Source organism: Ursus americanus, chromosome 3 (assembly GCF_024610735.1).
Source record: "Ursus americanus isolate L20-20 chromosome 3, mUrsAme1.1.p, whole genome shotgun sequence".
NCBI classification, from domain to species: domain Eukaryota; kingdom Metazoa; phylum Chordata; class Mammalia; order Carnivora; family Ursidae; genus Ursus; species Ursus americanus.
Window position 1 is genome coordinate 10,742,278 of NC_142129.1, and position 18,011 is coordinate 10,760,288.

General features: G+C 38.0%; 1 protein-coding gene across 2 annotated transcripts in view; it reads left to right on the plus strand.

The window, feature by feature from the left end:
- Positions 1 to 18,011, plus strand: part of TPK1 (thiamin pyrophosphokinase 1) — a 319,082-nt gene that overhangs the window by 152,487 nt on the left and 148,584 nt on the right. For both annotated transcript variants that reach the window (XM_045792418.2, XM_045792417.1), the window contains exon 6: positions 13,945 to 14,040. In XM_045792418.2, the coding sequence (XP_045648374.1) occupies positions 13,945 to 14,040 (96 nt within the window). The remainder of the gene's footprint in view (positions 1 to 13,944; positions 14,041 to 18,011) is intronic.

The following is an 18,011-nucleotide window of genomic DNA, read 5'->3' on the forward strand; positions in this document are numbered from 1 at the left end:
CTCAGGCAGAGACATCAAATACCACTGAGTCTTGGCTATTAGTACATTGTAGTTTGTGGAGTTTTACAAATAGTTAAGTCCTGTTTTCCTGAGCTAACTGTACGAATTATTTCTTATTATTTCTTAAGTTGCTAGCTTACGCATATGGAAGTCTTGCTAAGGCCTGTGAAATTAAATCAGCCCTGGCTTTCTCATATGCTTGTAATAATGATCATATATTATACATGTAGAAGTACTCTAAAAGTGCTAGAGAACTATTTTAATACAAAGTAGTAGTATTTTGTTTTACTTTCTAAAATTGTTTACATAAGAGCTTTTTGTGAAAAATAACTATTCTCAGTAATACCGCTTTTAAAAAGATTTCAATCCATTTATTTCCGTAAGTGTACAGTTTATGGACCTAGATTTAATAAATCAGAATAAAAATTACTGAAAACATCCTTTTGAGTTTGATAATGCCTCAGGTTCAGTTCTGTTTAAATTTCATAGAATCTCTGCAGATGTTTTTAATCTCCAGTTAAAAACATCTTTATTGATCTACCGAATGTCATGAATCTTATTATTTCCTCCTCCTAGCTGTGTCTCTTTCCCACTTCTGCCCGGCCACATGCCAATAACTTTTAGATGTGGTCCAATTAATTTAGAGAAAATGGCAAACTGGGCTATTAGAAATTGTAAAATGTTAGCCAGTTTGACTATTCTACCAGACAGAGGAAACTCTGTGAATGTATAAAGCTCAACTCCATTGATTGGTGTATTTCTTTTAAAAATAAAACAAAAACCTGAGTATAGTAAATTCTTAGGCTTGCGCAGTAAGACTAATTAACATATGTTGCGGTACAAAGCCTCTGTTGAGGGAATTACAGACAGGCAGTTTCCATTGACAACAGAGTGGCAGTTCTTCACCTTATATCCTTACAACAGGGTTAGCTCATCCTTATTAGCATCTCACCAGGGGAATAATGAAAGGGGGGGAGGGTAAGTGGAAGGATCTCTCCACTGTACCTTAATTCTTATGCTTGCCTCAGTCCTTTCAAATTGACTTTAAGTTGTGTACGTTTTTCAAAGCCTATTTTGTTTGAGTTTAACATATTTGAGGCATTTAAAAAGGGGAAGTCCATGCCCTTTACATCTGTGAGAACTCCTGAATGCCTCACAAATGACCTCAGCCTGATTGCCTGACTCTCCTCATCCTACTCTGCGTTCCCTAGGGCCTCTGTGATTCCGTCTCCCTCCGCTCATTCTTGTGGCTCATGGGACACCCCTGCTCACCACTCCTTCCCTTGCTTGGCTCCCCACCTATATCTGTTGGGACTCCCTCCCTTCTACTTTTCTTGCTGAGCTTGACACACATAATTTTTTCGTAATTTTCTCCCTTGATCTCGGTTAATTCATGATCCTCTACAGCCTGAGGTCTCTGGTCATCCATCCCGTATCCCTAGTAGGTGGTAGCTTCTCATTCATGAAGTGGTGGGATATCGGTGAGGTTTGGTGGGGTGGAGTCCGGAGCCGATGACCAAGAAAGAATTCTTGAGACGTCTTTGGTGCAAAATGGAGGTTTATGAAAGCACAGGGACAGGAACCGTGGGCAGAAAGAGCTGCACTGGGGTCATGAGGAGTGGCCCATTATATACCCTCAAATTGGGAGAGGGTTAGGGATAGCCTAAGTCTCTAAGGAATTTTTGAAGCAAGGTTTCCAGGACCTTGAGGGGGCTAGCTATTGTTGGGAAAAGGTCATTTATTACCATCTAATAAAACCTTAGTCATGAGACCCTGCAGATGTATATTGGTGGGCCATATGCTTGGGGGATGATTGCCAACACGTATCTGGGGGGGGGGGGTAGAGATAAAGGAAGTTTCCAAAGGAATTGTTATATGTTAAAGTAGACTTAAAGGATCCTGGTTGGTGGGGGGAGGGCCGGGCTGGGATTGCCTTTTGCCCTTAGCAAAGTATTAACATTGAGGCAGGTGAGTCCCTGACCGTTTCAAGGACTTGTCAGTGGGCTGTAAGTAGTAAGGAAATTTAACAATTTTTTTTCTGCCTTTGTTTCCCACATCGTCATCCCAGTGTGCATGCAGCAGGTATGTAATCCTGCTACTGTAATCAACAGCAAACCACTGGTGCCACAGGATACTTGATTAAAAAAAAAAATTTTCTGTGACCAGATGGATTTGTGAAATTTGACATTCTATGTACCCCTTTTGGAAATTCACCATGGGCAATATCTTTTTAAGGAAGGCTGCCAAAAATCTAATTTTGTTCGCCTTGGTATTTCTCAGTGAGTTTGACCGCAGAACACTTACCCTTTACCTACCAACACCTGATGCACATTTGTTTCCAGCTAGGCTAAAATGTGTTTGGATGATTATAATCTTGTTTCACTGTTTCAGGTTTCTTCTACTTTTAAAAGTTGGTAGGAAAAACTAATCACCATAACCTTGAAAATAACAGTATTAGCCAGCAATGATTTTAAAGTGCTTCCAATATACCAAATATTTCATATGTACTTTCAATTAAAAATTCATTTATCCTTGCAACAAACTTCGTTAGGTCAGACCTGTTATCCACACTTTATGGATAATGGAAAGCACAAAGAGCTTGCAGAACTTGCCCAAGCTTACACAGCTGGGAAATGGTTAAGTGGAATCTAAACAAGCATTCTGGCCCCAGAGCCCACGTTTTGTTCCTAACCACTATGCCATAATCCCCTAGTGGACAGGAGGGGGTTTTCTCAGAGCAAAGTGAGGATCAGGTTGGCATACTGAGGAGTTTCTGTGGCCTTCTTTTCTCTGTGTGCTATTTAATTTCCCTTTCCTACTTCTGACTAGTTCTAAGTAATTGGGCAACAGTACCCACCTAGGCTACCTTCAGTGCTGGCTGCCTGCCCGCCCCCCTCCTCATTTTCCCCTTTTCAGGAGACTTGTCAGGGAGCCCTGGTAGAGGCTCATTCTCTCCATAGTGTATTTAGAGTGGTTGTGAAGGAACAGGAGCCGATCTGGGGGTCTGGATGTGTACAGGATCGTTACAACACAGAAGCTCGTTCGAACATCGTGATTGAGGAAGAATCTCTTTAGCTCTTTGTTCGGGGTTTCCACGACCATCCCCAAGCCCGTGCTTCACTAGAAGGACTAACTCACAGGACTTGGCATATAGTCGTACTCATGGCTGTGATTTTTTTGTTTAATTGAAGTATAGTTGACAGAAATATAGTTATATTCGTTCCAGGTGTACCACATAGTGATTTGACAGTTTCATCATCATGCAGTGCTCACCGTAAGTGTAGTTACCATCTGTCACCATACAAAGTTACTGTAGTATTTGACTATATTCTCTGTGCTGTACTTTTCATTTCCATGATTTATTTATTTCGTAACTGGATAAGTTTGTACCTCTAATCCCCTTCACCTACTTTGCCCACCCTCCCCCGTCTCCTCTGGCAACCACCAGTTTATTCTCTGTATTTATGACTCTTTCTCCGTTTTTGTTCATTTGTTTTATAGATTCTGTATATAAGTGGATAATCACATGATTATTTGTCTTTCTCTTGTTTATTTCCCTTAGCGCGATATCCTTTCTGTCCATCCATATTGTTGTGAATGGCAAGATTTTTATGGCTGAGTAACATTCTATTGTGTATTTATACCACGTCTTCTTCATTCATTCCTGTATCCATGAACACTTAGGTTGCTTCCATACCTCGGCTATTGTGAATAATGCTGCAGTTAATGTAGGGGTGCATATCTCTTTTCAAATTAGTGTTTTTGTTTTCTTTGGGTAAATATCTGGAATGGAATTACTGGGTTACATGGTGGTTCCTTTTTTTAATTCTTTGAGGAATTTCTATTCTGTTTTCTACAGAGGCTGCCCCAATTTACATTCCCATCAGTAGTGCCCGGAGGGTTCCTTTCCTCTATATCCTCACCAGTGCTTGTTTTTTCTTGTCTTTTTGATACTAATCATGGCTGTGATTTATTACAGCAAAAGGATACAAAGTAGAATCAGCAAAGGGAAAAGGCACATGGGGACAAAGTCTGGAGAAAACCAGTCACTAGTACCAAGAGTTCTTTCCCATTGGAGTCCTACAGGATGCGCTTAAACAAATTGTGACAATAAGCGTGAGGTATTGTCACCAGGGAAGCTCAGTGCCCAAAATACTACTGGGGGCATCCATATGTGGGGCACCCACACCCTTTGCATGGTGTGTATCAAAATTCCAGCAGGTGCTCAGCATAAACCACATTGAATAAACAGTTTAGGCACAGTAAGCTACTGTTAGCTTTTAAGGAAACTATTTACCATTCAAGTTCTCAGTTGTGAGCCAAGGACCAACCTTGTAGGCAAAGCTTTTTTAGGATAACAGTCTGAAGGCTGCTATGTTAGCACTTTTGGGCACTCTCTTCCAAAAGAACCCTGGCTCTGCTTTTAGGAAAAAAGCCATCATTTAAGACCCCATGTTGTTCCAAAAAGACTTTTGACTTCCATTAATGGAAGTGGTGACTTTCTTGTTTGGAAAGCTATAGTTTTCATTCAATGCTATGTTGAAAGGAAAGGTTATCTTATAACACCCAGGGCAGTGAAGATTGCACTTGATGAGACTGTCTCTTTACGTTTGGGATTGAATGGAGAATTGCAACAAGGTTAAATTGAGTTTATTCTTTTCTTTTATGCATGATCTAGAAAACCAGGAGGAGAACACTAAATTATATCATATATATTATATCAACCTGTTACTTCAGGTTTTTAGGAGTTTAATCATGTGACATTCTTTTTTTTTTTTTTTTAAGATTTTATTTATTTATTTGACAGAGGTAGAAACAGCCAGCGAGAGAGGGAACACAAGCAGGGGGAGTGGGAGAGGAAGAAGCAGGCTCATAGAGGAGGAGCCTGATGTGGGGCTCGATCCCATAGCGCTGGGATCATGCCCTGAGCCGAAGGCAGAGGCTTAATGACTGAGCCACCCAGGCGCCCCAATCATGTGACATTCTTGACGAAGGAATCATTACTTGTAGGCTGTCATTTGATGATAAAAAAAAAATCTTTTTAGTTGAAAAGTGAACTGTTTTTAGAAGGTTGGTAAATAAAATGGAAGGAACAATTTACCATAGTCTGCTTTATATAATAAAGAGGAAAGTAGGAAATGGTTATTTTGTGATTACATTTCTACAGAGTAAAAGACCATTTTCATACCTATATCAAGGAACATAGATCATTTAGATTCTAATTGGCTTTATCTAACTAAACTTGAGAACAAGTTTGGGCTAATTTTAGATCTGTATCTTTGATTATCCGGCGTATATGGCATTTTGCCCTGTACCTGCTATACTCTTAATCTGGCAGGTAGTTTTTTATTAGAGTTCTGGTTAGTTCAATTTAATGAACAATTATGAAAACTCATTATTAATACTTTAACATATTCAATTTTAGATGACTCTTGAATATGTCTCCCCAAAATATTTTTAAGTGTATATCCTGCTTACATCAATAAGAAAGGCAACTTTAGCAATAAATAGGAAAAGGACCTAGAAATAATAGCAGTAAATAGAAAAAGGAAAACAAAACATGTGAGAGCCAGAATTTTAAGACTCAATAAAACTCATATCATTGCTTAAAAAAAAATGAAAACAAAAAAACTCTTATCATTGCTTATTTACAAAAAAATCTGTCAGTATTCTAATATGATGGGATAGTAAATTATTTCATTTTCAGAGCCATCTTGAAAGATAATCTTTGATAGCTTCTTGCCTCCTTTCCTACACCCTGTCGATTGACACCTATTTCCCCTTCCAGAAATGTCCATTTCTTTCATACTATTCTTCAGCCCCTCAGTCCTCAATCTGAGGAACCACTTCCCATTTTATTCCTGCTTCACACTCCAGAATTATCTTAACTTTCTCTTCCTTGCTCTCCAATGAAGTCCTCTTTCTCTTAATGAAAGTGATTTCTCTTTTCTTATTAAGAAGCAAGTATAGCAATTAAATTAATTCACAGTAAGAAATTCATGATGAATTATCTTTCCTACTATTATATTTTAAGAAACTCTTTACCCTCCTCTACTACTAGTGGGAATATATATTTTTACGTCCTTCCTAGAAAGCACCCTAGCAGCATATATCAAAATCATAAACAGTTTTCTTATTATTTTCCCAGTAATTTCATTTCCTCTAATTCTAAGTAATTTCATTTTCTCTAATTCTAAGAAAAATAAACCGAAAGAAACACTTATACATCTAGATATTGAGCATAGGGGTAAGTTTAATAGGAGAATTGTCATGAATATAATGATAAATACTGTGATAATATTGTAAGTTAGGAAAGCAGAAAAAAAAGGAGAGCAAGATAGCTAAGCATTCAGTGCCTGTTTGCAGAAGTCTGAGGTCTCTGTGCCTTGGGCTACTATGGAAAAACATGGGGTCAGGCAGGAGTCATGTTTGCAAAGAGCTAAAGGATTTTCAGGAACTTAAAACCGGAAAAAACCAACTAAATCAAGGTTCAGAATAAATTATAAAGGCATTTTTCTGCTTAAAGCTGCCAAAACACCCAAAGTTTAATTAAGCAGGGTGAGTACAAAGCGTAGTTGGTTAAGAATATGGAGTTCAGATCACAAAGAATGGCCTCAACAGTTGTGTGACCTTGGGCAAGTTATTTAATCTCTCCAAACTTCAGTCTGCATATCTTAAATGTGATCATGACATTTACCTTGTTAAGGGTATTGTGGGGATTCAAGAACATAACTCTAGTAAAGTGACTAAGATCTTCTATAACAAAATGTGTACTCAAATACTAGTTCTAAATGTTATTAATTTAATGAGGAAGACAGTTAATTATCAGCAGATCACAATGTTAAGATGCTAATTTTAACATAATGCAAAAATTCTCTGATTTTTCAAAGAATTAGGTTATATTTTGTTAGGAAAAATCGTAGGTCATTGAAGAGCATCTTAGATTTTATAGGTACCTACATATTGCATTTAATTATGCGAGGTGAGAGGCTATATGCAAGCCACTCCAAATAAATATTCAGAATTGGTGTGCGTGGTACCTAGGAGGAAATAACACTTCTGAATTCTTAACCTTATAAACTCGAACCATAAAGTTACAGTGGAAGTCTCAGAGCCCTATAAAATCTCTTCAGGGTAATTTGCACAAGTCCTTTCTTGTCCTGGGTAGATGGATGGGCACCAGATGACTTCACCTAAAATGAATAAGCTAATAGCAGATTTGGGAATGCTTTCACCAGACTTAACTCCTTGCCTCTTGTTTTAATGAGGCCAAGTCTCTCTGTGGATATAGTGTATGAAATAACAATTGATATGTTGTTATAATTTTTTTTTTCAAAAGATCTGTTTTCTTTCCCACTGAAGAGTTTTAGAGGAGTCAACATAGTATAACCTGATAGGTTTTATGTGTGCTAAATGTAAAAACTCATTAACTTATATTCGTTAAATTATTGGCAAACGGTAAATTAAGTAATCGAGAATGATAGTCTAATGACTTTTGCATTGGTCTTTTGCAATTAGGTTGATTATTGATACTCATTGCCTTGTAATAATTTCTTTTAGTTGTCAGTAAATTCAAACATAGCTCGGTAAGCATCCGCACAAAGTTCTTTGGAGAATATTAATATGTTGCTTACTCTAGTAATCTTTGATGTGAGGTGGTCTGACAGTAGCATCTGATGTTTCTAGAGATTGTTCGGTGCTGAGGTGAGCATTGCTCACATGTGCATTATCGCATGGAACCTCAGTGTCCATTTTAGTTGGCGTATTAGTTCCGTTACAGATGAGGAAAATGAGGTGCAGAGAGATTTTTTTTTTTAAGGGTTGAATCTTTTCCCTTATGTTAAATTTCTCACACATGTATAGGGTTTAGTTGTAATCACAAAACTAACTGTGGGCCTGGAACCGGGATCGGTTGGTAAACTCCAGCCCATCAGCCGAGTCTGGCCCGCTGTCTGTTTTTGTACCACTGGCAAGCTAGAAAGTGTTTTTACATTTTTAAATGGTTGGGAAAAAAATCTAAAGAATAATGTTTTATGGCATGTGAAAATTATCTGACATTCAAATTTTGATTTTATTGGAACACAGATATTCCTAGTTATTTCTGTATTATCTGTAGATGCCTTCATGATACAAAGGCAGTGTGAATAGTTGGGACAGAGGCCGTGTGGCCTGCACAGCCTGAAAGAGTTCCTGTCTGCTCCTTTGCAGAAAATTTTGCTGATCCCTGGTCTAAACTGATAATTGATCTCAGGCCTTTATAAGAGACCTGATTGATTACTGAGTGCTTCCTACTTGCCATGCACTGTGTCGGGTTTTTGTACTCGGAATGCAGTAGTGAACAAAGGACACAGCGGGCACCTTCATGAGGCTTACAGCTTGAAGCTCATAGTTTGCTTAATACTTCGATAATAATTAGGTAGATCTAGTAAGTTTACATAATAATAAAATTATTTGGTCATTTGAATAAAATATTTTAATACTCATAAAGTAGGCTATTAATAGTTTATAAAATAATGAAATTGGTTAATGTAATAATAAAATTATTTGGTTAATCTAAGCATTTAGTGTAACCCTTACTGTTTAAACTTCTTTTCTTTTTTAACAATATAAGCATACCACACTGAACATAAACCTATCTTTTGTTTTGTTTCGTTTTTGCTTGGGGAAGAGGAGGGGTAAGGGCAGAGGCAGATGGAGAGAGGGAATCTCAAGCAGGCTCCCCACCTAGAGCAGAGCCCAACATGGGGCTCGATCTCACGACCATGAGATCATGACCCTGATTTCATGACCAAAATCAAGAGTCAGACACTTAACTGACTGAGCCACCTAGGCACCTGATTTGTGATTTTACTGTGATTAGGATCATGCATTACACATATTACGTACGTTTTTGTGTTTGCCATAACTACAGATGTTGGCAGAAACTAGAGAAACTGAAGTGAGCTCTTGTCGTCCTAGGGCATATTCTGAAAACTGTTTATTGCTAAATTTTTATTAGGTCCCTGATGTCAGTTTGACTCCTTGTCATTGGTCTTAAGAAATAAATTACAGCTCATTCCAGGATATTCTGAATTATTTATGTAGTACCTCATAGTGCTTCATTTGTTAGCCTCTGTGTACATTGGTAGTCCTCGTTCCCTCATTGGATGTTACTTTGTTAACATTGTTGGATTTTACTTTGCTTAATTGCATATGAAGCACTATTATTTGTCACCACTCTAAGAATCTGTATTAATCATGCCCTAAAACAAAAGTGTTACATGATTTTCTTATGGCAGCAGTAGCATAATACCTTTGAAAAAATAATGACAATGCTGCTTTTCTGTGTTAGACTCGTTGTCTAAGGCTTATCCCCGTGTATGTTTTAGAGAAGCATACCATTAGTATCATGAGGGGAGAGATGGCTTTAATCCGTCCATCATCTTTCTTTCTTTTTTTTTTTAAGATTTTATTTATTTATTCAACAGAGATAGAGACAGCCAGCGAGAGAGGGAACACAAGCAGGGGGAGTGGGAGAGGAAGAAGCAGGCTCATAGAGGAGGAGCCTGATGTGGGGCTCGATCCCATAACGCCGGGATCACGCCCTGAGCCGAAGGCAGACACTTAACCGCTGTGCCACCCAGGCGCCCCCGTCCATCATCTTTCTATCCATCAAACTTCTCTCGAGTGCTTGATACGCCCCGGTATTGTCCTAGCAACTGCAGTGCAGATGTTAGGTTCCCGTTACTCAGGGAGCATTGAGTCTTCCCTTCCCGACCGGAGATCATGCATTCTCAAAGCAGTAGACAAGGATTTTGCTAGATGATAATTTTTGCCTGTGTATTTGGGTATGAGATTTGTTCCACTTCAGTTCATTTGCTCCGTGAGCGCACTCCCTCACACGTACAGTTCTACTTCTCTTGAGCAAGTTTGCTTCTTTTTTGTCTTCAGTGCCCTCTGATAACTTATCCTGTTGACAATAGGATTAATTTACCTTATTTGTAGCTTTTCTGCCTCTTCCTGCACCTTTTATATCTGCTTTTAAATTTTTATTTCCTGGGCCTTAGGGTACCTGTCATTTTAATAAGAACTCATGATATTTCCTTGATACCGTGAATTATTTCAGTTCCTTAATACATATTTTCTATTATACAGTTCTCAACAGTGCACTTTTTGATGTTCATTATACCTCTATGGAGGAAAAGCTAATGTAATCAGTCAGGAGTTTTCCGAGTAAGTCTCTCATTGCAGTGTGTTGCAGTTGCCTCTACTTTAGAGTGTAGCTTAGCCCCAAAACCAAACTGGGATTTCAAATGCCCACACTATCCCTACTACCCAACAAAAAGAAAGGAGCAATTTAGGGATCTATAGAAGACTGACTTTCTTTCAAGCACTTACTGGGTAGTGGTGAGGTATGGCTATGAGTTTCTTAGTATGGAAAGAGGAAGAAAAGGAGCCTCCCCTTATCTGGCTATCTTTCTCACACTCAAACACACACGTATTTGTATTTTACATGTATACTAATTATGATATTCATATATTTATTTACCGCTGGGCCGTTAGTATTTGGTAGATTCCTACTTCCTCTGTACACAGTACAGTTGAATAAAGCAATATGCATCTAGTAAGCCCCTAAAAAGTACTTGACTAGGCCTCTGGAAATTTATTTATAAAAAATTTTTTGTGTGTCTTTTCCTGGTTTTGAATCATGGAATGAGAAAGACCTGATAGGAAGTCTTTCATCCATTCAACACACTGGAACAGAATTTTTAAACTAGTTTGAACTGATTTTTCCTTTTATGTTTGGTTATGGTTTGGAGGGCATGGGGTGGGCATTTTGGTTCCTCATCCTCAGAAGACTCCTTTTAGGTTAGAACAAAATTAAAATAGCTTTGGTATTTACACAGACTAAAATTTGTGACATCAATCCAAATCTTTTCCTTTTGAATTCTAGTATAAAACAAAATTAATAAAATACAATATTAAAAAATAATAATCCAGCTTGAAAAGTGGTGTGTCCATAAAGGGAACTTATTATTAGAATTGAGCTATTTAAATTTCTATTTGTATAATGACAAAAACTTCATAAGGCAAGTGCATAGAATGAAATTGGAGCCACCTGCTGGCTCATAAAAGAATAATTTGTATCCTAAAAAATATATTCCAAGTAACTGAAGAAAATCAAAGACAGTAGTAGTTGAAACAGAAGTTTCTACTCAAACATTGTTATGTTAAAGGTGTTTTAAGGAGTCTTGTAGTTTATGCTTTGGAAGGTTTCTGTGTATTCTTAAAGCAAGTATACATACATCTGTTAGAAAGATAATATTAGAAACCATTATTAGAAAGTGATATACTTATTTGGCCAAATTTCCTAGCTTTTATATCTTCTAAGTCCTTGGATCAGTGTGAGTTTTTGTTTTGTTTTTTAAACATCTAATCCACTGAAATTCTTCACGGTACCCGGGGCTTCTGACTCTAATAAATGGAGTCTTACTCTATATCAGAAATAATTATAAATAGATATTAATAGGTGAGCATCACTTGAAACCTTAGAGCATTTCCGCATTTTTCCTTGTCTGCAGGATTTTGATAGTTTCTCTTTGGTTTTGTATTTCTTCTCTTTTAGATCTTAATATGTCATCATAAGACCCAGAAACCAGTATAAACATCTTAGTTGACCAAAGGCCTAGTTTGCGCTTTGGCTAATGCTTGGTTTTGCCAGTCTCCTTTCTAGGTGGTGTAAGCTGCCCTGTGACCGCCCTTGGGGGTGTTTGCACTTCCAGGGAATTCCTTCTCAATCTTTGATGAGATTAGAATCATTTAAACTCATGACAATTCCAAGAAGCTGTGGATGGCTGGTAAACACCTCAGCTAGAGTTTCTAGAAGTTCTTGGTGTAGGTGCAGTCTGAATTTTTCAGTTCTGGTAATCTGTCTCCAGGTGGGACTTACACTTTTCTGTGTGTGTGTGTCTTAAATTGATGAGGTAAAGCCTAGCTCACATGTTTTGGAAAGCTCATGGCTTTTCTCATGATACCATTCTTACAGAACCAACTCTCCAAATGCTATATGACCTTTCCGTATCAGTTATCTAGGAATTTATTCCCATAACATGAGAGTAAAGAAGTAGGATTTCTAGATGTGACATTTTTGCACCCAGCTGTCCAGCGTTTAGCAAACCAATCTAAATCTCTCATTTTTATTTTCTTAATCTACAAAATATTATAGAGGGACTAGATTATTTCTTGGTTCTCATTCACTGTAATTTTTCCTGTGGATCTGTGTTGATTCTGTGAAGGTAACTGTAAACATAAACAATGGTCTGTTAATCATCTGTTATATTATTGCTATTTCTGTTTGCCTTTTTCATTTTTTTTGCTTTTGCTGGAGTATTTATATTGTCAGCACTAAAAAGATGAAGGTGATTTCCCATTGTTAAAATGCAATATTTAGCAATAAGATACCATGCTCTCCTACCCCTTTACCAGCATACATTTTTATTCCTCAAGAATATTAGTTAAACATTTATTGACTACTTACCATGTAGCAGACTGGTGCCATGCACTAGAAATAGTAACGCATGAAACATACTTCCTGTCCTCAGGGAACTTTCATTACAGTGATTTTTTTTTTTTTTTTTTTTTTTTTTTTGGTTTGGTGACTATCTAATCTCCTCAGCCCTGATAATTTCCCTGTAGGTTCTGGCATATTCTTATATATTTTTTTCTAGGAGTGTTAACCTGAGATAAGTCAACTTCTTATGCCCTTGCTTGGTGATTATAGTAGATTTCAGTGTTCTCTTAGGGTCAGAAAAGTACATGTCAACGATTTTGTAAAAATGACATATATATCTTTTAGGGCATAGTATATTTCTGAGTGATGAGAAATTAATTTTTTCATTGGTCACTACCTTGTAGGACAGTAGTCATAAATGAATGAAGCCCAGGTTGAGCTTGACACATTTAGAGAGACCTTGAAGTTAGAGAAGAACCGTTAAATCTACTGAGAACAGTTAGAATAATTTAGGAGGCAGTATGGGTGTTTTGTATCCTTGAAAACTTTTTGAATGGCAACTTTATATACTGGATTATATTTAACTTCCCCTTACTCAGCTGTTTATGAGAGACCACGAACTGTTACATTCGTGAATTAAGAAGTCTCGAGTCCCAGTTTTACACGCCTTTGCCTTTGTAAGACAGTGGAGAAGAAGGTGTCATTTCAGAAATACTGTTTCTCTAGCTAAGTTCACGAGTGCCAACAAGCTGGCACTTTTGTGGCTTTGTGGTTATAAATATATTCCTGGTTTTTCACTAGGTAAGGTATCTGGTATAGAAGAGGCAAAGACCATATAAATTCACTTCATTATGTCCAAAAGGTAATCCAAGAGACATATTTATGCAGGTGGAGCTCTTCATGCTTCTTTTTTACTTTGGGTGAGAAAGGTGCTATAAAGGAATTTTATAGAACAGCTGACTTTATTTTACTTAAAATGTAGTTTTATCATTAGTTCAATATTAATATGAGTTTTTCCATTCATGTAAGGAAACTTAAGAGGTCCACTTAAATTCAGACTTTTTAAGAAATAGTTTCATTTTTAACTTCAGGTAGTTTTACTGTGGAGATATATATATAGATATAGATATAGATATAGATAGATATATAGATATATATTTTTTAAGATATTATTTATTTGACAGAGACACAGCAAGAGAGGGAACACAAGAAGGGGGAGTGGGAGAGGGAGAAGCAGGCTTCCCGCTGAGCAGGGAGCCCTATGCGGGACTTGATCCCAGGACTCTGGGATCACGCCCTGAGCCAAAGGCAGAGGCTTAACGACTGAGCCACCCAGGTGCCCCTAGGTTACATCTATTGATACCTTATCTTTACTTTTATTGTGTTTGATCTTGCTCGTAATAGGGCTGCCATCATTATGTATTCTTACCTTTTCTCTTACTTTAAATACATAGGGATGTGAGCTTATTTCAACGCCTGACCAAGACCATACCGACTTTACCAAGTGTCTTGAACTGCTCCAAAAAAAGATAGAAGAAAAAGACCTACAGGTAAGACATACACCTTTTTGGTGGTTAAGAGTCTTAGTACCAAGGATGCGAAAGATGCTGCTTAAAGTTTTTACTCCTCTGAAGTGATTAGTTATTCTTGTGCCAATGTTTCGGCTGTCAGATTTTTCCTGTATATTGAATAAATCTGTACTTAGCTGCCAAAGTATTAATGTGTGCGCTTAAATCAGAGATCAAAGATTCAAATACCTTATAGTGATGAAGTCACAAAATGGGTGAAGCGGACCTTATATAAAGCAGTTGAAACTGGCAACTCATTCTTGGGCTAAAATGAGTAGCAACTTTTCATCTCTCATTCATCATTTCCATGAAGACCTAGGTGTGTTTTCCTTTTGTATGTGTGTTTAAATATTGTGAGGGCAAAACAAATAAATGTGGCCTATATTTGGCCCATGAGTCATCATTACAAACTCTTACAAACAAAACGTGATCAACTTTTTAGATCAGAGACGTCTGCTACTTTACATTTGTGGACTCTAAGGAATTCCGTAATGATGATCACCTAGCATCTAAGCATTTAATAACACTAGTTAGCTAATATACAGGTTTATATTTTGTTATATTTTACATTTTTTTTGGTACTTGAAATGATATACAAAATATTTTTTAAGCCAATGTTTAGTGAAGATCAACAAAATTAAGCCTGAAGCGTTGAATGGCAATCGACCGTTCTATTACTGGCAGAGGCAGGAGGGTAAGCTGAGGGACACGATCAAATGTGTAATTTTAAACTAAGAAAAGTAGCAGAACACCTTTGTACATTAAAATGCTTTTGATAGTACAAGTAACAGGAAGTGCATTTCAACCTGGCCTCAAGAGTCAGGCGCGATAAGGTAGTCTTCAGATGCTACTCCGTCACATGTCTTGTCTGTTTCTTTGATTGCCTCACTCCACTTTGTAGGCTTTGTCTCTAGTCTGGTTTCCCTGACTGCCTTCAATGGCCACCTGCAGCGTTTTACCCCTTCACGTCTAGGGGGATTAAAGGAGCAGGGACATCACTTCCCATCATCATCAAACTTCAGTCCTGAGATCTCTCTGTTAGGCCACTCTTGGTTTTGGCAACAGAAGATGAGAGTGACCGGATTGTCTTGGACTGGAGCCGGGATTGGGGTCCCGCCGCATGTCTCACGCGGACTAATACACATGCGGCAGGAGAGCAGAGGTGCTGGAGGGGCAGCCCTAAGAAAAACTCACTCCCCCACCAGGGTTTTTCAGAGATTGCTTTTGGCATGTGTTTACTAAGTTGAGGTAGTGGATCCTTTTCTGTCTTTGAAGACGAGCCTTGTTAATTATCCTAATTGGCAAGTAGCACATTGTACAAACTGAACAAAAGTAATTGAGTGAACGTTTCCCATCTCTGTTGTAGCTCGAACTATACCAAATGTATTGTGCTATTTCCAGCAATAAATTGCTGTAATTAAATATTTGTTAAACAAAAACAGAACACAGCCCATTGAGAGTTATCTGCTTCATCCAGACATCGCTGATTTTGAGTTTCTTAGAAATTATAAATTCTTCATAACTGGTGTTTCAGTTTTCCCAGCATCAACACTGAAATTATTGAAAGCTGGGAATGCAATTATGTGTGTCAGATCGATAGGATCTGTAACATAATATTTGGTCATTAAGTCTGAAAATAATCATATCTCAGACTCAACGCTGAAATTCAGAGAGCCTCAGACTGAGGGAAGAGGGTAATCAGGTATCAGGTGTATATGGTTTGTGAAACCAATCTGGTAAGATCTTGGATGATCCACTAGGGAGGACGGAGCCAAGACCTGGTACAGCAGTCGTGCACTGAGCAGAAAGGACCAGACCCTCCTACTCCCACTGTGGTTCGTCACCGGCTAGAAGCTCTCAGGGAAGCGTGGGGCCTTGGTGGCCCACTGTGCTTCATCCTGGAGTTGCCACTGGGCCGTGACAGCCTGCTGCCCCCCACAGCCCTAGCGAGTTCTTTCAATGCAGTTCCATGGCTGCTTCAGGCCCCTGGCATGATTTAGGCTGAACACATTCTCCAGCCTTGTCTTGCACTGCTTTTTCTCTTTGTTCAGAAACTATAACCTACTCCCTCTCCTGCTCTGCCTTCAGGTGTCATCTCCTCTGTCTAGATTTTTTTTACACATCATTTGACTGTTTTTCGAATTTTTCCTTCTCTTCACCTATCCCACAGTGGCAAAATAGGTGAGGTCATTAAGGAGGCCTCCTCTTCTCCATCCCTCCAGGTCAGTTTCTGCCACTCTATGTGTCTGTACCCCCTTTGTTCTCCTTCATGGCACTCTGAACACTTCCAGGAATTGTGTTGTTTATTTCTAATGGTTTGCTCGAAGGCTTTCTTCGCAGCCTGAACAGACAGCCCACAAAGCTGGGATCCATCCGTCTTGTTCATGCCTGAACAGCAGCACCTTGCGTGTAAGAGGCGCTCTGTGACTGTTGCATCTGTGTTGTGCACTATGGGAACACACGGGAGAGTTGAACACAGCACAGGTGGGGGAAGGGCTTCTTCGAGAAGGCTGAGACATCATAAACAGATAGGGTTTAGATGGCAGAGGGAAGAAGAGCGTTCTGGGGTAGATACCTCAGCACTCAGGGAGAATGGATAGCTCTTCAGTGAACCAATGGCAGGGAGTCTGAAGAGTTTTAAGATGGGCAACAGTGTTTGGTGCTTTAAAACGCATCACTGGATAAACTGAAGACTCCATGACTCACAATGAAAACCTTGTGGTTTCATTAATATAACCTTTAGGTTACAGTAAATCTGATGAAATTAGAGTATCTGTGAGCTTCCCCTCAACTTTACATTTTACCTGGAGGTACAGTGTTTCATTTGATTTAATGTAATAGCAAGAGAAAAGCAAAATTAGAAAGATGAGCAAGGAAAATAATAAAAGATGCCCCTACCCCCAGGTGAGATCATCATGAGGGCTGTTCAAAATTCTACTTAAAACACACACAGATTATGTAGAACGATCTTTTATACTTCTCCACCTAATAAGTCTTATCAAATTTTCATACATTTCTGTTTTTCTACTTACTAAATTATAAATATGAATTTGTCATCAAAGTGTCTATATTTGTTAGTAAGATTTTATCTTACTAACATACTTTAAAATGTTAATTATAAGATAAAATTAAAGTAATATTTAATATGTTAAGAAACTGTACTATGTAAAGTCTTAGAACTTTATAGAATTTGAATTAGTCTCTCCTTACCGTAAAGGAGCTTACTATCCAGAACATGTGATTAATTTTTAAAAATTTCCCTAAATCACTACATTTATTTACTTATCTATTTTAAACCGGTTCACCCTCAACTTTTATTCTTTTGCAAAAGGGGTTCACCGATACATGTGACTTTTTAATGCTTTGCGTTCATGTTACATTATTTATCTGTAACTGAGTCATGAATAATACATTATCAGGATGCCATCTGATATGACTGGATCTTCAAAGAGCACATAGATTTTCTAATGTCATAATGCATACTTGAGATCTACACCTTTGAATTCAGTGGAAAACATTAAAAGCTATTGCTCCAACTTTCTGAAAACGTAAGGTGTGTTGTTTAAGAAGAAGCAAAAACAATCTAGATTATAAGGCCCTGAGAGTAACAGGCCTCCTAAAATACAGCTGGGAATATTTCCTACTATTATATGACGACAGAATTCAGTATTTCAGTCTCTGAGTTTTTATTGATTGATTGATTGATTGGCTGCTTGGAGTTTATTTTCCACTTGATGCAAGGCACACACACGGTTCCAGAGTGTTCTGAGGAAGGCTTGCGTATGGCTTGGATAGTAAAGGGTGGGATTCTCTCAACTTCCTTTTTGGTGTTTTGCTATTTTGATATAAAAGAACTCAATTGCTTCTGCTTGTGGCAGCCTGCCTTTTGGATTGTGACTTGTATGTATTAGAATAGTTTCTGTGCATTTATGTCTGAATTGGAGTTCTTGACT